The 24,785-nt window shown below is 41.3% G+C and overlaps 1 protein-coding gene across 1 annotated transcript in view; it reads right to left on the bottom strand.

The window, feature by feature from the left end:
• UTP20 (UTP20 small subunit processome component) overlaps positions 1–24,785 on the bottom strand; it is a 63,404-nt gene that overhangs the window by 18,769 nt on the left and 19,850 nt on the right. The window contains exons 16-39 of the mRNA XM_015628087.2: positions 24,376–24,526; positions 23,923–23,985; positions 23,456–23,614; positions 22,484–22,560; positions 21,561–21,640; positions 20,651–20,894; positions 19,871–20,086; positions 18,094–18,184; positions 16,266–16,351; positions 15,593–15,718; positions 14,885–15,051; positions 14,156–14,364; positions 11,245–11,388; positions 8,835–8,914; positions 7,703–7,929; positions 6,623–6,767; positions 6,094–6,181; positions 4,865–5,008; positions 4,204–4,254; positions 3,962–4,114; positions 3,283–3,438; positions 2,760–2,900; positions 1,833–1,970; positions 456–595 (exon numbers count right to left, since the gene is read on the bottom strand). Coding sequence (XP_015483573.1) covers positions 456–595; positions 1,833–1,970; positions 2,760–2,900; positions 3,283–3,438; positions 3,962–4,114; positions 4,204–4,254; positions 4,865–5,008; positions 6,094–6,181; positions 6,623–6,767; positions 7,703–7,929; positions 8,835–8,914; positions 11,245–11,388; positions 14,156–14,364; positions 14,885–15,051; positions 15,593–15,718; positions 16,266–16,351; positions 18,094–18,184; positions 19,871–20,086; positions 20,651–20,894; positions 21,561–21,640; positions 22,484–22,560; positions 23,456–23,614; positions 23,923–23,985; positions 24,376–24,526 — 3,276 coding nt within the window. The remainder of the gene's footprint in view (positions 1–455; positions 596–1,832; positions 1,971–2,759; positions 2,901–3,282; positions 3,439–3,961; positions 4,115–4,203; positions 4,255–4,864; positions 5,009–6,093; positions 6,182–6,622; positions 6,768–7,702; positions 7,930–8,834; positions 8,915–11,244; positions 11,389–14,155; positions 14,365–14,884; positions 15,052–15,592; positions 15,719–16,265; positions 16,352–18,093; positions 18,185–19,870; positions 20,087–20,650; positions 20,895–21,560; positions 21,641–22,483; positions 22,561–23,455; positions 23,615–23,922; positions 23,986–24,375; positions 24,527–24,785) is intronic.

Here is a 24,785-nt window from a genome sequence, read left to right as displayed (position 1 = left end):
CTCTGTACAAAAAGAAGAGGATGTATATACACACACAACAGAAAAATCTTACAAGTACTTTTTGGAAAATATCATATTCAGTGACATTGCACCGTAATGAGGTTTATCCTGAAAACCCCCAGAAAATAAAAACTGGTTACTTCTCAGCTGCCTGAATTTTGTGACCTTGCTCACTGTGAAACCTCACAGAGAGTGGTACTGGAGCAATGGAGGTGTTCCAGGAGCACGCATAGCCTGACAGAACCACTGCCATGCATTCAGTGAGACATGGTGTTAAAACTTCATAGCTGCAGGCAGCAAGCCATGCCCACCTTCACTTGCCTAGGTCCATCTCAAAGTCAGCAATCTCTCATATCAGGGAAGAGGCTAAAATCCATGTGATGCTCCTAAAAACACTGAATTGTGCCTAATCAGTCTTTGGAGAAAACCAGAGCAGCACTGCTCACGGTACCCACCTGACTCCCAGCTTCGTACCGATCTGTCCTGTTTGCAAGACATGGATGAAATGCTTCAGGTGGTACAAATATGCTGACCATGAAAGATGCCGGCAGACAGCTCCAATAGCTTCAACTGAGGCTGTTACCATATTTTCATGCTGCTCAAAAGAGAGAAAATCAGTTGCTGTTAGCACTCAAAATAGTCATGTGTCTAAAGCATCCTTTACTCAAAGCAACAAGAGAAAGAAGTAACATCTGTCTAGTGGGGATGCCTGGGATTTGGTATTTTTAGATGTCCACCTGAGCACCATGTTAGGAAAAAATCCCCCAAAAATCACACTCCATCAAGCAGATCTCCAGACCCACTTCCTCCAAATTTTTCTGCACACATTTCATTTTTCTCACATACTTCAACCTATGGGCTCGCTTGCATTAAGAACTAAGAACAGGAACCAGTCAAGGCATCCAACCACAAACACATGGCACATTGCTGGGCTATGTTGATCAACTATAAACCCATTTAAGGTGTGACATAAAATGTGTCTATTTCTTCAACAAAGTTTCAATCAACACATTTTACTGCCCTCTGGTTGAAGAGCTACTCAGTCACTCTACTGAGGGGCACAGCCTGCACTGCTGCAGGGGAACGGTCCAGTGCCTGACTCTAATTGTTTCAGCTTCAGAAAAGTTTTTCTGACAGTAAGCAAATTAGACATTTACTTGGCTTGACAGAAGCAGGTCTGCTGTTCTTCTGGTAGTGTGCAGGGAACTACAGAAGTATGAAACCTTGCTTTTCAAAGCCACAGGTGGAAAGTCTATCCACACTGACATTACAAGTAATCTCACTGAAAGTGACTAACAAATGTCACTCTTCAAATTTTAATTACAAAGCTGCTGTTGATTTCAATGTTTTCTGCCAATTCCTGCAGTTTCTCTCTAAATCCAGAGAAAACCGTATGTATTCCCACCTCTGTTACTAGGCACAGATTATATTCCCACAGTCTACTGTCAAAGAGTAACCAATCTCACAACTAAACAGGAAGACAGAAGTTTGGAGGCAGAGGGAAAAAATAAGAAACTGATTACCAAAAATAAAGATAAATAAAACCCCAAGTAAAAAACTACAACAATAAAAAAACCCCTAACCCAAACAGTTTTCTGAGATCAACTTTTGAGAAACAGGATAAATTTAGCAGATATGGGACTGGGCCCAGACTGCACTTGCACTTTCCAAACTCCTTCTGCCACCAAAACCAGCACCAGCACTTTTGCCTACAATGGAGACATTCACTTCACAAACATATCAGCTGTCTAAAGAGGTTAGGTTTTTAAGGCAAATGCTATATAAAAAAGGTGAAAATATTCAGGTGGATGCATTCAATTAAAAGAGCCTACCTTAAGCATTTTTTCACTGAAAATGGCAGTTGTAGCATAAGGCATGATGTAGTTCTGGAGGGATTTAGAAGACAGCACAAGCTTTTCTTCGGTGAGCTGTTTTGCCAGTTTCCTCAGAGCTCGTGCCCTCCTATGGATCTGAGTCAGACATGGGAGACAGTGAATGAGGTGGTGCTTGAGTCACAGCTAGCACAAGAGAGCATGTACATCCAGCAGCTCTGAAAATGTCCCAGTTTTAGGGAATGGTATAAACATATTAGTCATTTCCAAGGCATGCCCTTTTCCTTAAATCTCTGGGTTTTCACTTTTCCCTCAATAGATATTCCAAGTCAATGGCATTGTGGATTCACAATCATAAGACTGTGCTATCTTCAGTTAGACAAGGGAGGCAACTGCAGACAGCAGCTGCTGCAATGAGATGCAAAGACCAGAGAAAATTACAAGTTAAAAACTTACAACTTCGCATATAACTACAGATGCAGCAAAGACTCTCTCAAATTACATCTCTTAAAGTAGAAGAAATGTATTTTCACACTGCAAGAAAAACCAGAAGACCAGGCTTCTTGTAACATTTATATTGCAAAGGTTTGCGAATAGGAAAAGGCTGCAGAGTCTCCAGACTGAGAGCAGCAGGGAACAGGCAAGAATAAACAGAGACCCATTCCATGCCTATGTCAGAGAGATCTTCAGGATACTGCTGACTGTGGGCTGTCATAAACCCAAGACATTTCTAGATAGAAACATGACTTTGATTCTCAGTTAGTCCTGATGTTGTCCACATCCCTCTTTTTTGTAATGATACCTAATGACACAAGTTCAACTTCTCTGCAGACAACACACAGATGCTTTGCAAAACATACCCTCACAGTAAGATGCCTTTGCTTGGCAGGTGGGGAGAGGCACTAAGAAATGCCTGCTGTCTTTTACCTGCATGTGTTTCATGTTCTCAAAGAAGTCCATGTCAGGATCATGGCGGTTGGTCAGCTGGACCAAATCCTGGAATTCAGGATTTGTTGGGAATGTCTGAATGAGGCAGGAAAGCAGTGATGTGTAGTCCTGCTGGATGCTCTACAAATAACAAGCAGTGAATGTTAAGTATTCCTTGTAGAGGCTGGTACACGCTCCTGAGAATAGCAGTGCTGTCGTTTGCAAGTGTTTCAGTCAAACGTCCTAATTCTTGGTAACAACAAATGCACCTTTTATGGACTGCATATAAATTAAAGCCTCCCCTCCAAAGAACAAGTTACAACTAAGAAAAGATGAACAACAGCAGAGAAACACAGCTAATTTCTATAATTTTTTAGGCTTTTGTAAAATTTTAAATGAAGGGTAAGTTTATAGTGGGTACCTGGACTTCTTACCCCAGTACAGGACTTTGAGAACTCACCCAAAAAACACCTCATTACCCTGAAGATAGCTGGAAATGTGTCATCAGATACCACTGCCTTACCTCAGTCTTACTCTTCAGACCCCTTCTCACAGACTCCAGGAGAGTGTGCTGGATTAGCTCCTTGTACTCATCTTCTGTGTGGCTGATTTCTGCCAGTCGGTGGATGAAACTGGTCAGGCAAAGGCTTGCGTTGTCACTAAGAGCCATATCCCCGAGCTGAGTGGATGAAGAAACAGCACCACATGAGTCTGGCTATGACATCTTTCCCTTCCCAAAAGCCTGGACAGAACAGTACCACTGGACACAACATATCAAGTCCTGTAGAGACTTAGAAACTCTTGAGAGCTTTCCTATAGAAGTTCTAGTCCCAAATTAATAATGTCCACCCTACTCAGGAGGAAAAATCTTTTAGATTCATCAGCAGGCGCACACAACCAGAACACGTTGCAACAAATAGAAAATCAGCCTTTCAAGGCTGTAATGTGCCTTTTATCCAGTACAAATGACCAAACAGTTCCAGGGCTCAGTGACAGAAAGTTGTGCTGCACTGTATTTTCCTTTTGGGACACACAGATGAAAAAGTAAACAGATAGAACTTCAAAAACGTGTTTGCAAGAATACCTAAAGATACTTTCTGCATGTTACATGATGTCAAAAAACAGGCAATGGAAGTAAGTTTAAAGTTAGATTCATCATGGACACACGGTGCATACAATGAGAGAAGGAATATTCAGCCAACCTGGATAGTATAGAAGCAGTTGTGCATAACAGGGATGAGGAAGTCAGTATCCACTGTCTGCATTTCCTTGATGTGGGCTGTGATTGACTGAAATGCTGACAGACGCACATCGAAGTCGATATCATCCAGATGTCGCTGATCAAAGGCATTCAGCTAAGGCAGAGCAACAAGTCGTTAATGAAAAATGACAGAAACATGATCGTACCATATTGGGGGAAAAAGGGAGCAAAGAAACTACATACCTTAACAACATCAGTAATATACACCAACTTAGTGTCTAAGTCAGATAAAGTCTAAAAAGAAACATAAAAAACCCAGTTAACTCTTTTAGTTGTCAAAAATTTGGATAATTCAAGACTTTACCACTCGAGACAAAAAATAAATAAAGCAGCATTAGTCTTTCTCATGTTAGAACCTCTGTAAGAGCCTTTCTTATGGAATTTGGAGGATACATGTTTTAAGTTCCTAAGTTCCTAAATATCTACACTGAATGTTTCCTGTGTTTCACTGCTAAGAAGTTTTATGTAAGTCACTTCAAAGTAATACAGGACAGCCTAGTATAAACTGTGAGAGAAGAATATGAATAAAAATGAACTTCAGGATACTGAACTCCATTCTTATTTCATTAGCATGCAGGATTTGCTGTGGTTGAAGTGCTTTACTTGGCTCCTCTTACACTAAAGATTCCTGGTGAGGCTCACATCAACCAGGCTGTAAGCCAAAACTTTCACAATCTTTGTGCAGCTCATGAATTTCTATCACATAGAATTCTGTTACTTTCACTTCTACAAGAAGTAGATTAAAAATGTTTTTAAGTCATGTATACTGTTGTTACTTTGTTCTTGATCTCTTAGAACAAATTAAAAAAAACCCAAAACATAAGAAGATGTAGAAATGCAATACCTGAAATACCAAGCACAACTTATTCCGAGACAGTTTGTTCTGGATGACAGAAAAAAGCTTTGCCAGTGGTTTGAGAAAGCTGGTGGGGTTTGAGCAATGCCTCAGCAAGTTCTGCACTGTCTCCAGAATGTCAATTTGTGTACCCTGAAAGAGACACATAACTCTCAGTAAGTATTCAAACCTAACAAGATTATTTCATTTCCTTGGGACACATTTCAAGACACAAAGTGAACACGGCTTTACTTTACTCAGACCAGAGATACTGAATGATAATAAAAAATTAGAAGGAAACAATGCAATCATAAAATTTCTCAGAGGTACTTGCAACCTTTCAATTAGAAACAGAACAGTGTTAAGAGATGACTGTCAGCACAATAAAGACTTCTTTTATGTGTCTTTCCCTGCAACTCAAAGGTCAGGAGAACTAATAAAGCTTTAAAAAGCAGACTTGAATATGTGAGATGAACATTAACAGCATCATATACTTCACTGAACCACAGAATGGGTCAGGTGGGAAAGGACCACGGGGGATCAATTTGGTCCAGCCTCCCTGCTCAAGCAGGCTCATCCCAGAGCACATGGCACAGGATTGCATCCAGACAGTTCTCAAGTATCTCCAATGAGGGAGACTCCAATGACTCTCTGGGCAATGTGTTCCAGTACCTGGTCACTGCACAGTAAAGAAGCTCTTGTATGATCTCCCTCAACAGAAATCACATGTGGTCCCCTATTGATTCATAGATTTAAAACCCCAAAATAGTACTGTATACAGCTTGCTTTTCATCCTGCAGCAGACTAGTGCAGCACTGCATACCACACATGCTACATCCCCAACCACATGTATTCACATTGCTGTCCACATGCTGTGGCTTTGGGGTGTATAAAATCCACAGTGAAGAAGAGCAATTATTTCAAACACCACAAGTAATTTGGTGGCTTGACTACAGTGACAAAGAAAGTAAAGACTGCATTATAACTTCTGCAGGCCTTCCACATGAAAAGAGGAAACAGAATCAGTCTGGGCACTGGCACCTCTAGGTGAGTAGTGCACATCAACATGCAGTGGCACCACGTTCAGAGCAGAATACAAACACATGAAGACTTACTGCAGGCTAATAATGAGAAATGGCATGTAATCAGCAAGACTTTTAACTGTATCTTAAACAAACAAATATACTTTATTAAAAGAAAAACATATGTTTAGTAGGGGGGAAATAATTTTTACTTACCTGCTCCATGTTACTCTGATAAAGGAAAGGGAGGAGAAGGCTCACAAGCACTGAATTCTGGCTCTTCTCTTGTATGAATTTGCTGATCCTGCAAAATTGAACAAGGTAATTTACTCTTTTATATCATTTCAATCACCAGTACAGAGCAAAGAAGTCTGTCAGCACTAGTGTAATTTCACAAGGCTTTGTCAGCCTGTCCAGGCTAACAGAGCATACCCACCAAATTCACAGTCCCAACCTAAGCATTCAGTTCCACATGACTGCAGGCATTTCTGTACCTTCTTCTAGTCTTGAGAGACATCAGGTTTGAGTACCAGTAACAAAACTAGCTAGATTCAACTCCTGAAAACTTATCACCTCAGTAACCAGCAAATTGCAAGGTCAATGACAGATCCAGGTATTTACAACTGTTGTAAATTTAAAAAGTTTGAGACATACTGTTTTTTAATCTGGAAACTATTACAATAAGCCTATTTCCTCCTCCCTCCTTCTAGCTTTTTAACCATTTCAGGCTCTAAGAATTACTTACTTGGAAAGTATACTCAGCTCTTTGCTGACTTGAGCTCTGTACTTCTTCTTTTTCACCTTCTCCATATTTAACATTGTTTTGCTGAAGTACTGAAGTATGGCAGGAACATGAGGCAGAACCAAGCGGCAGCCCAAGCTGAGGGGCTCTGTAAGAGATATGACAGTTAGCAACACCCAAGAAACTACTGCAAGAAACAGAAGTGAGATCCAACCCTATACAAAGGGGAAATCAAGATAAACGAGGCTTCATTAGTGGAAGAATAAGTAAATGGGACCTATAAATGTGCAGGGCAGCTGGTGGCTGGGAAGAAGCACCAGCACTTGCTGAGACAAAGGCTAACATGTCTGAGTTAAGAAAGCAAAAACAGAAAGCAAAGAAAGCACACACCACTCTCCTCACAGATTTCAGCAACAGCCCTTGTAAGTGTAGGATTATCAGAAGGTACCAAGGACCTTCCTCAAAAGTAGTAACATCTCCTAAAAAGACTGAAGCATTTGTAGATGTCGTTTTCTTTATTCCACCACTGACCTCTTGTGTAAAATCAAAGCTGCCATAACAAGGGCACACCCTCCTTTCCACTAGCTTTGAGTGTTGCAGGTGAAAGATGTGTCCACAGCATCAAACACAGCACACTACTGTTCTGTCTCCTAACTCTCAAAAAGGCCCGGTCTTTCCTGTCAGGGAGCACAGACTAAGCATCAAAGTGATACAGGATCACATGCATACAGGAGGGGGGCTTTTATATGAAACGTGGTGTTAGGTGCAGAACCAAGTCAGCAATGCAGTTCTTGAACTTGTATCAGTTAAAGCTTCACAGACAGAACAGGTCAACATTTCCCTCTTCATAGAGAAGCTCTTAGTGCTCAGGACCCTGACACTCAAATGTGGATCTCATCAGTCATCAAGCAAGCAGGACTTCACAGTTCTTGGGCACAAGACAAATTTGTACATTGATGTTTGCATTTTTGCTGGGAGGTCCTCTTCCCCAGTACTCTTAGCCAGCCTAGATAACCTCACCATAATCTAACACCTGCATCTAAAGCACCTGACAGGTCTCTCAGAACTCTCAGGCAGGCATACCTTCTGTCACGTCTCCAGCGGCCACGACAACACAGTCAGTCACGCTCAAACTGGAAACCTGCTCCGTGGGTTCAAAATCTGGGCTGTTGAGAAGGCTATCAGCAATGTCCATCACAAGGTTGGATGTGGCCTCAGACAGATTCTTGGCCGACAGCACGGCAAACACATTTGTCAGTATATCACTCTCTGGATGATCTGGCTGCTGCTTGGCCAGCAAAGGGAAATACCTGAGAGAATTATAAATTCAAAATTTATAATTCAGAGATTATAAAAAAGTTCACTGAAAATTAGATTCAGAATTTTCAGTTTATAATTTTTTTGTGTGAGAAGCCACACAAAAAATAATGACTGTCTTCCACTTCAACCAAGAAAAAAATGCACAAAAACCAGAACAGTGTCATGAAAAATAAAATGAATGGAGGTTGAGAGGTTATCAAGTCCCTTTTCTAATCCTTTCTCCACAGCCTGAGTCTCCTCTTAATCTGCTTCTAACACAGCGATCCAACACCATTTTCAACAGAAGTTTGTACATAAGGTCTTGATGCCAATGAGGCGTCTCAAAAGAAACACCAGGTACTTTAACAAAAGAAAAATACTGAGTCTGTGGAAAAGGCAAAAATCACTCAAGACAGTTGAGCTGGAACTTCTCACAGTGTCTGAATCAAAGAAAGATCTTTTACAATTTTCAGTAACAGACTCTCAGCCAGAGATTATATGCTGAACTTGCCCATACCGTTTCATAAAAGAGAAAGAAATAGAGACTCACAAAAACATGAACAAAATTATATATTGCAAAACTGACTTCCCACCTCACAAGACTAAGAAATCATTGGTCAAGATGGACATATTCTAAGAAGTCAGACCTCCTCCTCACCTGTGAGTTGGTTTGGGCTGCATATGTGCTTAATATATATGCATTAATATATGGAAAAAGCAGCCTATTAAAAAGTGAGTTCTTGCATGAACTGGAAAGCTTCCCAGCTGCTTTGACTGCTATCAAAAGAATAAGAGTCTAACAGAAAAAGAAAGTATAGTTTTGGACACAATCATTCACAGCCTGTTAGTGTGCTCTTCTTCCTTGTGTTTTATGTATTCAGATGTACTTAGGCTTCTTTGCCAGAAGAACACTTACCTGGGGTTCTTACTCCAGGTGTGAATGAGTTTGAGCAGGAAAGTTGGAGAATACTGACTCTCTGAAGCCAATCTGCAGACCTAAAAGGAGAGAAATATCATACACCAATGCAACACATTCAAGTAAAGCCACTTTAAAACCTCATCTCTAACAAAGACCTCACATTCTATAGTTTACCATTTTTATAAAGTAATTTCAACCTTTTATAAAATAATTTCCCAACTTCCTCAATATTTGTCAAATGACTCTTAGATCATCGCACTTCTGTCTATATAGTATTCCAGCTGCCATTTTTGTCCTCCCCCTGAAAGTGGATTCCCATGATGCCTCACATTTGCCACAGAGACTTAGCAACCTCTCCCAGACACATCTATGAAATCTCAAGTACAGCACCCAAAACTCACTCCTCCCACACTTCCTATGTCCTGACTGCAGCACCTGGTCTGTATCTCCATGGCCTCACTGGAGAGGCTGGAACACTGTACTGCATCCCATGAACGGGACCTTCTAACAGGGTTCTGTGTCCAAAACAACCCCACCTCAGAGGTGCCTAACCTGAGCCACACAGGATAGCTGCTGCTGCTTCAGCACTGGACACAGGCTAAGGTGACCCAGTGCACCCTCCTCTCTGCCACTCCACAACCCAACAGGCTCCACCCAAGTCACACAGGTGGGTTTCCACTGTGACCACCGCTGGACTGTCACCAGGGCACCACGACTGAGCACACAGGCAGAGCACCCAGTGCACCCAGGGGTGGTAGGCAGAATGGTACATGTGGGGTTTGGACTAGCTCACTTTGCTCAAGACCTCAGTATAACAGAAAAGAAGGTAAGTCTGACCATCATAGCCAGGATCTTAGAAATCTTCTTCTGTCTCAAAAGCTGGTAATACTACTGCCCTGCATAAAACAGAGATTCCCTGGATGATATACAATGGAGAGTAAAACATTAATCCAATCCCACAGGAATGCTGCTGTGCAGGCTAAGAAGCCTCAGCAGCAAAATCCTGGGCTATGAACAACAGCAAACTCCAACTGCAGGTTCAACAGGCGTAAAACAATTTGTCCTCTCCGTGAGTTTTCACACCTCAGAGTTCTAGTTTTAAAAAAGGAAAGCACACAAGTCAAAATGATACTTTAGCCAAAACCAAATCTTCATGAAGTTCACCAGAAAAGACTCCAGAGGGAGCTTCTGGATCATACTACCATTCAAGCTTCAAAACCATTTGTCTTCCTGACATACATAAGGACAAGAGGCAGTCTAACTATTTTGTGACAATAGTACATCTTGTTCAGAGTTACTCAGAATTTGCAAACACTGTGCTACCTGAAAGCTTTAAGTGTTTTGCTGATTCAAAGCCTGGACTGCTCTGGAACTGCAATAAATGTTCACTGCTTTTCCCACGTAGCACCCCGGCTATGAGAAGACTCCATGGACAAAACAGGAACATGCACTTCCCTGCTGCTCAGCCCAGTGCAATACAGAGCTATATGCACTGCCTGGCTCTCTTTTATCTGCTGTTTGTCCACACAACCATACTACACATCACATATTGCTACTGGTAGAGCAGAGAAACAATATAGGAGTAAACAAACACAATGTCTAGAGAAGCAGCTCTGCAGTTTCACAGACTATACCAGTGCTCTTTAGCAGGCTTTTCTGCTCCAAGGAAGTTGGACATTTGGATACCTCAAAAGCCTCTGTAGAAGAGCACTCCTGGAGTAAGCCCCTCTTACTCAGTTAAGTTTTTCATGGACACAACTGCTTTTAGAGCAGACAACCCAGCAGCTGGTACAGGCACTCCAGACAAACCCAGAGCCACTGCACTGACAAAGACAACACAGTTTAATTTTAAATTCTGTGTTCTCTCTCTCTATCTCACAGCACTGCATTTTCCAAGCTCAGAGGTGATCTGAATTTCTCTTATAAAAGCCACAAGCCTGTGCTTTGTCACTGTGCTCACATGGAACTCTTGGAAGTAGGCACAAGACCACATAGCCTACAGACCCTGCTGGGTCCTTCCTTTCCTGCAGCAGCATTTGTTTCTGCAGTCCCTACCCAACAATTGTCACACAGAAAAGCAGCAAAGTGCACCTAGAAATGACTCGTATTATTTAGCTTCCCTGAAGCATCTAGGGAAGAAGTCTGCTTCTGTGGTTAAAGAACAAAGAAATGGCATCCATCTTATTCAGATTAATTAATTTGTACTTTAATTTGTGACTTACTTATTCCAGGACTAATCAGACACGAGCCAAGAAATTGGCCTTGCACAGACACACTGCCAGAATCTGTCCAAGGCCACATCAGCCTAGTGATGGACATAGCAGACATGATTGACTCTAGTACAGCAGGAGTTTCCTGCATGGTACATGTTTCAAACAAGTTATTTGGAAAAACAAGAAATGCTTACCTGAGGCCATACCACAGCATGGAAAACTGCATCAATCTCTTCTACACTAAAGCTGTAGGTCTCATGATCAGAAAAAAACTCTGCCACAAGCTTGAGACCAAGACGTCTCAAATTCTTCAGTGGATTAATCAACCTAGGTTGGACCTATTAAAAAAAAACAAAAAACAAACAAATAAAAAACCCAACCCAGTAAGACCTTGGCAGAACAACTACTAACTACTTGCTCTGAAATTAAATCCAGCAATTCATTGACCACATCCAGATACAGTCTTTGTAGAAACTTCTGTTTTCTCTTGTAACTTGTTCACAGGAACAATCCACATCTCAGACTGTGATGTGGATTTGACTGAAATTTTTCTAAAAGGGGCCTGCCTGTTCCTGCATTGAGTCACACAGGACTCCTTCAGCTCATAAAAAAATCTATGCTGATAGGTTTAACCCAGTAGCATCTACCCCTTTTGGACACAATGCAGAAAGCTACACCACAATTAATTAGATTTCCAACTTTGATACTTAAACAATTCTGTTCCACACTTGAAAGGACCCAAATCAGCTCTCCAAAGTGAAGTTGTACTTTGAACACCAAGATCTTCTGGGAAGAAAATAAATCAACAGACAAAGAGAAGCGGGGAGGAACAGAGAAGGGAAGAATTATGTCTTCCAGCAGAGTAGAGTGGGTGCTATAGCATTTGGTTACAGGAAGGTGCTTCCTGTACCCATTTAGTGGTTATGTTCCATAGCGTTTCTTGGGAAAAACATTTCAATAAATGCACTGCTGCATTCTGACTCTCCTCCCTGAGAGGAATCTTGACCTGAGTAATCTAAATTATCTCCATACTGTGCAAAGCAGCTACAGCACAAGCACATGAAGTAGCTCCACAGTGCAAGAGGTAATGAACTTCAGCCTCAAAAACAACAGAGCCACATGAGAGCAAATAAAAGCCACTGTCTAATACTGGAGCTCTTCTGGGTCTCCAGTTCATACCACGATCCACCACACACAATCCAAAATCACAGGTAAAAAAGACAAAGAGGAGATGGTGGAAAAAGAACTGATCAAGCTCTTGCAACAGGACCTCCCAAGCTATACTGAATATTTACTAATAGAGTGCAATCAGCTTCCAGGTGGCAAATTAACTGTTTGAAAGCCCAAAGAAAGCACAAACCAGGATACTATTGGTGACCTCCAAGAAAAGTAATTTTGGGTTTCCCACTGCTCGACCACCATAAGAATTCTCTGAGATCAAGCCTTTGAGAGGACAAAGAAACTTGATAGTGAACACAATCAGTAGGAAATAGTAAATTAATAACTTGTCTTAGAGTGGTCAAAGCTGATGTTTAACTCTCCAGGCAGTATCACTCTGCAATAAATTACTCTCAAACTCCAAGAATGTCTTCTAATTATTAGTCAAGATAAACAGATTTCTCACACTCTTCCTTGAGCTTTTAACAGCCCCTGGGCTAATGAAGTGCTAAATTAAGTTCAGACAAACAACAGACTGTCACTCCTGACATTACACAACCATGACAGGATTACTGTAGCAACTGTGGCAAAATGTGGCTTCCCTAGCACTTAATGAAGCAGCTTTCAGAACACCTGTCTCCTGACCACATTGAAAACATGTAGGCATATGCAATGCACTGCTGAAGTCAGACTGTGGGGCGCTGATGCCCTCAAATTTGCTCATCCTCTTCATAAATTAAGACAGTTGCAAGGTTCTGTGTAGCCCACAGGGAACTATGAGACCCTGGATACTGCCTACTGCAAAGACTTGCTTTGCTGGATGGATTTTTTCCTAAGCAAGTTCTAACCTCAAATGCTCACAGCAGGGTCCTGGTAAGAAGATGCTCATAGTAACAAAACATCCATTCCCACTTGTTCAGTCCATCATCTCCTAATTCCTTTCAGCACCACAGCGATGATGATGACTGTGCAGTTTCCTAGTTTCCCACCTAAAATATGAACAGGCTCTGCACCAGGAAGACAGAAAAGCCTGGCTCAGTGTTACAGTTTCTGAGCAGCTGGCACCAGACCCCAAGTAGCTGGACTAGAGCTCGGGGATGTCTGTGCCGCCTCCCTGCATACAGGGCAGCAATAAGCCAGCACGCCCCACCTTTAGGTGCAACCAATCTTTTAACAGGACATTTTCCTCACCTGACCCCTTCTGCATGTACAGCCATTGCTCAGCAAGGGAAAAAAACATTTGCAATGCTCTGCAGATACCTGGCTAAGAGCCAGATGGTAAGACTGGATTAGTATGACTACTCCTGGTACAGAGCTGAAGATGCTTCTAGTGTGCTGAAAGCATGGCTGGTGCCATGTCCTTCCTGTGTCCCTTGACAGAAGACACTCAGAGTAGATAATCACTGTGATCACCACAATGCTGAGCTCCACTGAGGTCTAGCACTACAACAAAACACCTCAAGGACAGGGTCTGCTCTAACGTCTTCAGGCAAGGAACTTTAAACCTCTCCCTCCCCTGCTCAAATGTTTTATCCTTGCAGCCAAGAAACTCCATCTATAAGGCAAATTTCAACTTCCAGCCATAAAATCTTGTTACATGTTTACAACAGAACATTTATCTCCCTCTCATGCCCATCTCCCCACACAACAGGTAGGAACAACGCACAGAGACCACCTCCAACTCTCTCTTCAGTAACTCAAACAAAAACACAGTTCAAATCAGTTTTCTAAATACATTAACTCTGCCTGCACTGCTTGAGCCACCTTCAGATAAGCATCACTGGCCTCTATTTTGACAGACTTCTCATTGATAAGCTTCACTCCACAATGGCATTCAACTTATCTTTACTTGAATCAGTAAAGCTCTGTTTGTACGTGTAAGCTCAGAGGAGGAGGAGAGAAAGGAACTTAATTTACATGTTTATATATCATTTGCATACACTGTACCTTCTCTCTCTGCTGGAGGATGCAGGATACCACAGCAGTCATGCAGAGAATAATCTGTAGAATTTCAGGCAGGTATTGCTGGATCAAATGTCCCATATTTTTCAGCACAACTTCTAGACTGTTGAAGAGGCTATGCTGACGCCCAAGAGGCAGGACTTTAGCTAAATCCAGCTCTGACATACTTTGAAGGACTGCAGTCTGGCAAGGCCCTGTGATAGGCAAAGGAACAGCAAATTATCTAGGGAGGCACCATGAAGACACCCACTACCAAGAAAAATTTTTCAGTGAAAAATAGTGGAATTTGGCCCTAAATTACAGATCCTCACAGTCAGATTTTTAAATAAGAACAGCTCTGTGTTTCCATCTCTCTGACACGCAGATGTCTCCCACTGCTACAGAATCAGAGCACTTTACAAGCTCTCTTTACTGCCATGATACTCAGGCTAGCCTGTAATGCCAGCCACTACCCACTCCTGGCCTGCTACAGCTTACTTGCATAGCTGTGGCAAGTTGTTCAGTTTTTCTGACCTTGGACATATAAAACAGAGCAACTGTGTTTTGTTAGGAGAAACTCAGGGAAAACCCAGTCCTTACCAAAGGTTTACTTTTGTCCTTTCAAGGCATGGTTAAGAGACAAGCTGAAGCACATAACAGCACTAAGCATATTTATCCTCCCACATCTCTACAGGTCAGGAAATACCACACCCCCAGTTTCTATGGCCTACCTACCATTACTGAATTGCTTCACAGCTTCAAAGAGTAGATCCAAGAACATCCGTATCTCTTCTGGCAGTGAGCCGGCCAGAAATCGCAGAACGATTGACATGCGAATGCTCGCTGAAGATTTGCCCTGTGTTTTGCTCCCTGTTTTGTTTCTCATTCTGCCATAGAGAATTCTTCAAGAATCAAAAAGAGGTTGCATTAGCTTTCAGCAAGCCATCTGTTTCTCCAGCCTCTTATTCTGCAGGAGAAACTCAGTTTAAAAATATTCTCTAGTGAAAGGGCTCCCTCCCGTCAGGGTCTCCACTGAACTACTACATATTGTCCAAAAACATCTTAGTGAAAGATCAGCTTCTGCTACTACCATGGAAGCTCTGCTGGAAACTTCAGGTACAAAAATGGTTACCTTGCAGGATAATTTCCACCACTGCAAATAGTTGGCAATACTCAGTGAACTAAAAAGTCCTCATAGTTCTCTGTAATCCTTAGTAGAAACCGTACGTACCAAAATGCTGCTTTTAAAGAAAACACCATTTGCATAATACATTACATAAATGTGTTAATAAGGAAACCATACAGAATAACACAAATGAAATCAAACTATACCACTAACCATGGGTTTATCTCAACTGTTCAAAATGAGAAGCAGTTTTACTTCTCTCTGCTTGCTCATGGTAGTCTGCCATGAAGCTTTTGAACTCACACTTCAGAACACACCTCATAAGAACAGGGATGAGATCCGGTCGATGCTCTGTTTTTACTACTGTGGTCTCCTCAGAAATGCTGAAATGGACTATCTCTTCTTTAAAGCTCTTGTCCTCCAGTAGCCTTTGCAAGTTCTCCCTGAGAGTAATAAACATTATTTTGTTAAAATAAAGAGCAGGTAGGGTTATAAAAATAGACAGATAGACACACAGATGCATCTATATCTAATTACCTATTTATCTATCCTTGCCACATACAAAATATTAAAGTATCACCCTTTTATAAAAAAAAATATTTTAAAAGCCAGCGAGTTGTAGCTAATTATGTAGACAAGTAAGTCCTAGACATATTCCAAAGAAATTATTTAACCATACACTACAGTTTTATGCAGTCCCTTTCTTTGGGTGGTTATAAATCACCAGTACAAAAGACATCTTTGAAAATGATGGAACTAATAACACTACTGACACTATTCTGGGACAGAATGCAAGTGTTGCTATTTTTCTCTAAACAAAAAAGAAACACTGATCAGCCTCAAAAACTGATTTCCTCTCTTAGATACAAAACATACAGCTGGCTAAAATTAAACTTTATATATAGGTCTTCAACAAATACAGGACCCCAAATAAAACTGACCCTGAAGCAGGCTCATTCACCAACACTAAAATAATATAAAAGCTTTTACCTGTATGGCAGCAGATGAGGATGCTTGTATGTCATTATACAGTCAAGAGCTATTCTCTGTACATTCTGGTCTTGATGAGACAGTAACTGCAAAGAACAAAACAAAGAAAATGAGTCCCTATCTAGGAGACAGAAGTGCTTACTGAAAATAGTGAAACAACCCAAAGGCTACCAGCTCAAGCAGGTTTTGGACTAAATGATTCAAATGGAAGCAGAATGTATGTGTTGCCAGTATAAATAAAACCAAGATGCACATGCACAACTGCCACTCACAAAAAGGGGCATGGCTGCTGATAGTTCATATATACTTTTCCTTCCTATCTACACAGGACAATTATAATATTTGTTTTTTCATAGCTGTCTTTTGAACCACTCTGAGTTTGCATTTATCATCAAAACCAGTTATCAGCTGTGTATCTAAGAAGACTGTATTAAAAAGGAGACTACCCAAACCATTCCAAGATACCTGTATTTCTTTCCTGTGACAAACACAAACTATTCAGAAGACTTGGTATGCAAAGTCTCACTGAGATTCACCTTCTCTTGACCATGACTTCATAACCTAGGCACTAAAAACACCAAGTAGTGGTCACGGCACCAAGACTATCTGAGTTAGTGTTTGCACAATGCACTCAGGCACATGGTTTGATTCTTGGGGTGTCCTGTGCAGGGCCAGGAACTGGACTCAATGGTCCTTATGGGTCCCTTCCAACTCAGCATATTCTGTGATCCTGAGATTCATTAGGACAGGGAAAAGAAGTTGAGAAATACAGATCATTTCCTCAGGCAGTATCTTTATCAGTCCTTCAGTCTCACACCAAATAGCACAGGCAAATGTCATCCAAGGTCGCTTTGCCATGATGTCCCTATGCCAGATGGACACACCAGCCGTGACAATGCATATACTAAGACACAGAAATGCAAACAGTAAGTGATGAAGTATTCTTTCTTTTTGTGCCAGGCTGTTCTTCCCAAAGTGATTTGACCTTTACACAACTGCCCAATATTTTGCTAAGAACACAGGCAAGCAAACACATGGATCAACTGTTTTTCTAAGCATTACTTTAAGATAGACTGAAACAGAGTGAATGTCTAATAGAGATTCTCAAATTCTAAGGGACTAAGGAACTGAGCTTTCAACACCCACAGACTCAGAAAACACAAACTGGGAATAGTGAGAGCAAACCCTAATGACCTGAACAAATCCACAAACTGGGAACCAACACAACCCTGTAAAATTAAAAACGTAAACCGTTTTAAGGATTGTAAAATAAATACTCAGAATCCCCCTTCAAAGTCATACTTTCCACAATTCTTTCAGGGAAATCCCTCAGAAAAGAATCAAGCAAATTGAATATTTTTTAAGAAGAAAATCCTTTTTTGATGCTTGATGATCTCTTGTACATACTGGCCATACTCTTAGTACACAAAACACTATAGGACAAATACAAACCTCAGATCTTCCCCAAGCTTTGGATTTTAAATACTCCTCCAGATCCTACAGGAAGTGAAACAGATATCCTCTGCAGCCACTCTTCCAAAGACTTGGAAGAACTTCCACTCTCCTTGCCAAAGACTACTTCTTTTCTGCTGTCAGATCTGTTTGCAAGTGCCACTCCTGGCAAACTGAGCCAAGTATCTTAAAGCAGGTCTTTGCCTAAGGGGCTCATTTCAAGTGATGCCTGTTAGAAAATCCTCTGAAGGACAGCTCCTTTTCCAGCTATCATAGCTGAGTTCAGAAAACGACAAGTTTAGCTAATATTAGACACTGCACTCAAGTAAGAGTTAATTTATTAGTAACAATTCTAAAAGTAAGCCAATAGCCTCACCTGGGTATACAAGGCATTCAACTTCTGCTCCAGATACAATGCACGAGGATTTGAGAATTTTGAGAAAACTTGTAAGTGGGCTATTAGTTGCCTGCAAAACAAAACAATTATTTTTTTTAATATCCAGGAGACAAACAAGCAGAGAACTTTAATTAAAATTCATTAAGAAGAAAACAAAAAACAACACAAGAGGATCCCAAGTCCTCAGCACTATTTCGGACATAGCAAGAGGTGTCCTGTTCCCTAAGCAGCTCCTTCCAGCTGTCACTTCACTGCACAGAGAATGCCTTTACTTCAGTAGCACTGGGTAGACTCAGTTTTTTCATGAGAAAGGGGTACAGTCAGGATGCAGCTTACTTCTCTCTGCCAGCCCAGCCTAGAAAACCAAAATTCTGTATTTATCTCTTTGTTTGTTCACTTGTCCCTAACTGGTGCCCATGTTGCTCCTACCAGTGTGATGGGCTGCATTCAGTCACAGACTGTACTGGACTTAACACTGGGCTGCAGTGTTAAGGACAGATGCAAGCCAGTTCCTCTAGCACTGGCACGGTCACCTCACATCTGCCCCACCTCCTCTTCATGGAAAGGGACAGAAAAGACCAGGATAAGGAAGGTGTGAGATCTCCTCTACCATGTGTGCTGTGGGACTGGTAGAAGCTGTCCTCATTCAACGGCTCCCCCTGCTAATTTACACTGAATCGTCCAGACACTTGATCTTTCTCCATGGCTGGGCACAGACAAGGGAGGAGTAGGACACCCTCCAGGAACCCCACAGGGAGCCCAGGGCAGGTGTGCCACCCTCCCTGCTTCAGCCAGGCCTCCCAGGACTCGAGGGAGTCCCCCCTGGCACAGGCCTCACCCGGGAAGAGAGGTCACTCCATAACTCATTAACACACCTCTGGTAAATCTTTTATGCCTTTGTTACAGCTACCGGGAGCTAACGTTTCCACTTCACTGCGTGGATGTTTTGACATGGAGGTTGGGAAAACAACAAGATATCTTGGACTGTCACTGTATTTTAATTGCTGATAACTTGCAGATAGAAGCCAGAATCTGGGAAAAAAATTAAATACTCATAGGACACCTGGGATGAAATGACACTTTAGGTCACATATCAAATATTTGTCTTGTCCCAGTATATAAGGGGACATTTTGGAGTTCTCTGTCATTACAAGGGCCATCCTTTGCAAAATTGTTGTGCTGTATTTGTAAGGCATATTTGACAGAGGTCATCACTAGGGACAATTCAAACAAAGAGCAACATTCTCCATGTATTCAGCACTGCAACAATGACATTCAGCAATATGCACCTTTAGTCTACCAAATAAAAACCTTGGTCCCTAAGAAGACAAGATTTATAATGGGCAGGAAATGGCTGTATCCCAATATTAGAATACTTAAAAAAATAGTCTGATTTTTTGAAGTGTTTGGCAATGCCCACAGTTTTCAAAGACTAACAGATATACATGGAGAAACCAGGGAATTCAGGTACAAGAGTCTCTGAAAACTTCAGAATACTACACTTTTTTTTGCCTGAAGTAAAATACACTACAGACCGGTAAGCAGGTAACAAGATAATGATAAAACCTGGGCAATATATTTAGATTTTTAGTACTGTACAGGCAGAATTTCTGACTTGTAACCCACTGAGAAACAATGAAGCACAAGCAAAAGAAAAAAATAATATATACAAAAACACAACTTGTATCTCAACGTGAGATGCTGAACCTGCCTTTCCATGAATGCACTAGCAAAAGGGAAAACTAAAAATACTTACTTAGCAGCAGCTCTTCTTGTTTTCTTTTTCAGTACTCCTACACTAATTGGTTCCCCTTCTTCCTTTTCTTCTTCCTCCGCCTCCTCCTCCTCCTCCTCCATAGCAACATCATTCACCTCTTCAGTTGGTATTTGTTTTGCTGCTATGGTGCCACTAATTTTTCTTCTGAGATCCTGAGATGGAGCCACTAAGGAATCTGCTGGGTAGTACTCATTTCTGTGTTTTAAAAAAAGAAGGAAGGAATTAAGAAGCATAACATTTTTCAAGGTTTCAGGGCAACAACAACAACTAAAAACCTCACCGTTCTTACTATAACATCTTATTGTCCATCATACTCTCTGATATGTGCACACATATGCAAGCACACCACTGCTTTCCCTCCAGGGGCAGGAATTTGAATCAGCCCCTAACAAAATCAGTATTTTCCCCATCCTGGGGGAAAAACACTTTGGTATTCTGTGATTCCAAATTAAAGCATGTTTTCATGAAAGAGGAACTTTATTTCCACTGAAATCACTCTGTGACTGAGTAACAAGACTGTGATAATGGCAAGTCAATGAAAAAAGACTGAGCAGCAGAGACCTACTTTAAGTTTCATTTCAGCCTGCTTAGTTTCTAACAGAATCCACATTCCAATTAAAAGGTTATCTCAACTGGAAACAGACATGTCATCAGCCATGCATTCAAGAAATAAAGTCTGTAATGGGATAGCCAATCTTAAAGCTCAGCAACACATTGAAAGCAATGTGTCCACTCAACTGAAAAGTAAATCTTACTTACCGAATGAATCTCAAAAGAAGTGGGGAAAGTTCCCTTGACCGAGGCTCCACTCTGTCTGGAAACTTATCCAGCGCTTTCCACAGTAGGAAACGGTAATTTGTGTGGTCCAGCCGCTCACTGCAATCTGTTCTACTCCTCAGCTGCTCCAGAAAGACAGTCCCCACCTCTCCTTCTGGCATCTTCTCACTTTCTGTTTCAGCAATGCTCTCCTCCTGTTCATCTAGTTCATTTTGTAGCTCCATTTCTACAGAAGAGTTAAGAACATCTTTTCAGGTTATTTCATAATCACCAGTAGCAAGGAATCCATCCCCCGTTACAAAAATAATTAATTTGGTGACATGGACCTGTTTAGACACAACTGTGTTTAACAGTGATCTGAAAGACACACATTGCTTAGACAGCCTTCTAGGATACCTTGCAACCCTGGCACTTCTCAGCTGGGCTCAGTTCCCTTCAGTAAGAGGGAAGTTCACAAACGGCTGCATACTTCTGACTCTGTATTGAAATATTAGATTGCATATGCCCATAGGTAAACCTCAAGAGCACACACAAGGACTGTCTGCAGAAATTCCCAGAGAAGGAAGATGGTCTGCATCATTACACCGGTTTTGTCACTGTTCCTGACCAGTCTGAGCAGCACCAACCTTAAGCAAAGATGAAACTGCTGCATGGTTTCCCACAACCTGCAACTCCCTCCCGTAATGCAGGTGGCCTTTTCCATCTACTGCTTGGTGTTTAGGACAGGAGATACAGCTTCCTCCCAAGCCTCTCCATTACTGCCCTGGACATGACAGTAGTACTGGTTCTTAATTCCCCCATCACACATAAATTTGGGGCACATGAAAAACAGCCATATAATTCACCATTAGATGGGTTACTATGATAACCATGCTTAGGAAAGGTGACTTACCAGCATAGGTAGCAGCCCTCTCCAAATGTTCATACAGGACCTTCCAGAAGTGTTTATTCTCCATTTCCTTTGCATGAGAACTAACAAAGCAGAATACAGCATGAAATTAGAGGGAAGATAAGAAAAGGCAAGCGTCACTCAGCTAGTTAACAACTAACACAATCAAAGGCTTTGATCACTGGTTTAATGTGGCTGTCCAGGGACAGGACATCTGCACAGCGCAGCTGTAGCCCTTCCTTGCCTTTTCTCATGGATCCCAAATGTTAATTGTTATTAAAATAATCTGGTCGTATCCCATGACTTCAAATGAACTCAAATTGAGTAAAAATGTTCTTGAGCTTTCTACTGACTTCTGTACAGCAAATCATATAGAATCAAAGGAAGAATCACCATGGACATATCTTCTGAAGAGCTGGTTTAATTTTTTTAAAATTAATTCACTGGTTTGAAGAGGAAAATCCCATCCTTTTTAATCGTACAACAGAGGGAGGAATAAAAAAGAAGATAAAGTCATGCTGAAAGAAGTCACTAATTTTTTCACCATGGTAAGAACTTCCCTACTCTTTAGTAGGATTTAGAGGTTTTCCAGTAAGGACAAAAAAGTTGGCAGATGAGGAAACAGAGAGACTTCTTGTTCCTTTAAGCATTTGTGAAACATTAATCAAATCCTGCTACCTCTGACTAAAAACTCTGATATTATTTGACTGTATTTGTTGCAAATTCCCTTTAAAGTAAGAAAAATCAGAAGTGTCTACATAGGTTGAGATTTGAGAGATCAAATTTATTTCAGAAGATCTCACATGAAGGTTCTCATGCACGAATCCCTCCAAACTGGACATTTTTTACCTCAGCTTGTGTTCACAGAAGAATGAAAGGAATGTTCTGACAACTACAGATTGCAGCAACCAACTGCATATACTCACGTTATAAGTTCAATTACAGGATCCCAGAGAGGGCTGAAGTTAATGTAAAGCATTCCTAATAAATACCGAAGAGGCACCTAAAACGACATACAATACCATCTTGCTGAGATGCAAAAAACAGTAAAGACCAACCAAGCTCCTCTAACCTTTCTTCCTCTCAAAGAGGAAACTTTATCAAAGAGGTTTTCAAGAGTGCTACAAAAGATGAAGGAAGTCACACACATAATCATTCCTTGTCTCATAGTTTCATGTGGAAATCTAGAACCCATCTACTGTAAGCTACACTGAGACCCCATAACTATACCAAAATAACGTGAATATGAAAAAAACAGTTCAGCACAGATGATCTGGACTGTCTCTCTCCAACTGCAATGCTGCCACAGCAAAATGAGGGGCCTCAGAAAGATCAAAGTTTGTCCAGAGAAATATTCAGTGCACTAGGCCTAATGGCATGTCCTCTAGACTGGCTCCTTGCTGAGCCACGTGGAGAAGGAGTGACCTACCTCATGGAAGTGAGGCCCCCTTTAGCTCAACAGCAGAGGACACTTAACAGTCACAGGCATAAAAGACTTTCCTGCTGAATCAAGATCCAGAAGTGAGGTCACCCATGGCCAGTGGGAGTCCTACCAATGTTCAACCACACTGAGGACATGGCAAGGTCATGAGTTTAAATTTGCTCACGACTTGCTTCTCCCTGGATTCATCTGCCTTCCTTTCCATGACATCAAACCCAGATCAATCTGACCGTGGGCCATTTATTTAGATGCCACTGTTGTTCTACTAAACACAGTACTCCTGAGGACAATGGGAGCTGTGATCCCTACTAACAAGTAAGTTTTCTAAAACCTAATTTGGAAGTTAATTGATTTTTTTATGCATTCTCATAAAAATTTCACAATCCATGTGATGGAATAAGAACATTTTCTGAGAATAAAGGAATGTGACAACTGCTTTTTGACAATAAATCCTTACCTCCTGCAAAGATCCACTTGGTATTGCAGGCCGCACTATGTCACATCTTAGTTTCCTCAAATGGAGAAGTTTCTCTCTGTAATCATTCACTGTTGCTGGCACAAGTTCTGCTTGGAGCAATATGGCAAATACTGGCTGGAATTCCCCTGTGCCATCACCCTGAACAAACAAGTGACGTGGATTCTGTTAGTTCCTTTATCTCACTGAAAAGTACTTAAACTATACAGACTCATGGCCATTCTGGAAAAAAGAACAAAGTCAAAGGACTTGCTCTAGTTTCCACCATTTAGGCACACATCTGAAAACACCAGGAGGTGGGGGACAAAGAAATAAAACTGGAATTTTAAGCACAAAAGCAGAGGACCACCTCTACCTCTACATTTTGTTTCTGCAAAGTGAACAACATTTCACACAAAACGTGAAACACAGATAGCTTTGAAATGTTAAATGAAAAGTTTTAGCCTTACCTCAATTTGTGCAGGAGGTGGACTATCAAAATGGTTTAGAATTCGAACTGTCAACAGCCGGACCTATTCCAAGCAGAAGCATATGTCAGGCAACATAAATTGACACATACACACCTACAGAGAGGTTAATGTCTGGTACAGCACACAGGTTTCACCAGGTTCATCCTGAAGCTGAGAAACAGATTAATTCCTGTAGTGTAGAAGGCAATTAGAAGTGAACGCATTATGCTCCTGCCCTGATTTACCTCTAGGGAAGAGGCAAGGCTGACAGGACCAACAGTTAACCTCTGTTAACTCATGCCCCATTGACACAGGTCTAAGCAGACACTATGGAAGTAATAGCTTTACACAGTCTCATGCTTCTCTTTTCAGATTTTATTATTTCACTAAGTTTACTTATATTTTATTGTTAAAATACAAATGATTTTTCATGTGTTCAAAACAGCATATTACCTTGGAAACACCAGTGGAAATATTAGGATGCAACTTCTCAAACAAGTCCATTAGGTTCCCTTGGGAAAGGGGTTCCTGGCAGCCACATAATGCCAGCCTCGTGTAATAAAGATCAGCCAACAGCAACGCAGAGGGGTCTGAAGGGAAAGTGCTAAAACAATGGATGATTTTATTAGCATACAGAAAGCACTGCACAACAATGCTATTTAAAAATAAGGCAGCAGTGATAACTACAACATTAAGGGAAAATTCCACAAATTCAGACTCTGCTTGCACCATCAGGCCAGTGAAGTCAGACTTCACCAGCACAATGACCTGCAGCTGCAAAATGTATAACAGCCCAAGAAGCATGAGATCCCTCTTTTGTGTTAATCAGGCTTGTCAAGCTGAGACTTGCATGCTGGACACAC

This window comes from Parus major, chromosome 1A (assembly GCF_001522545.3).
Source record: "Parus major isolate Abel chromosome 1A, Parus_major1.1, whole genome shotgun sequence".
Taxonomy (NCBI): domain Eukaryota; kingdom Metazoa; phylum Chordata; class Aves; order Passeriformes; family Paridae; genus Parus; species Parus major.
Note: the sequence above shows the minus strand (reverse complement) of the source record. Positions and strands in the feature narration are given on the sequence as shown.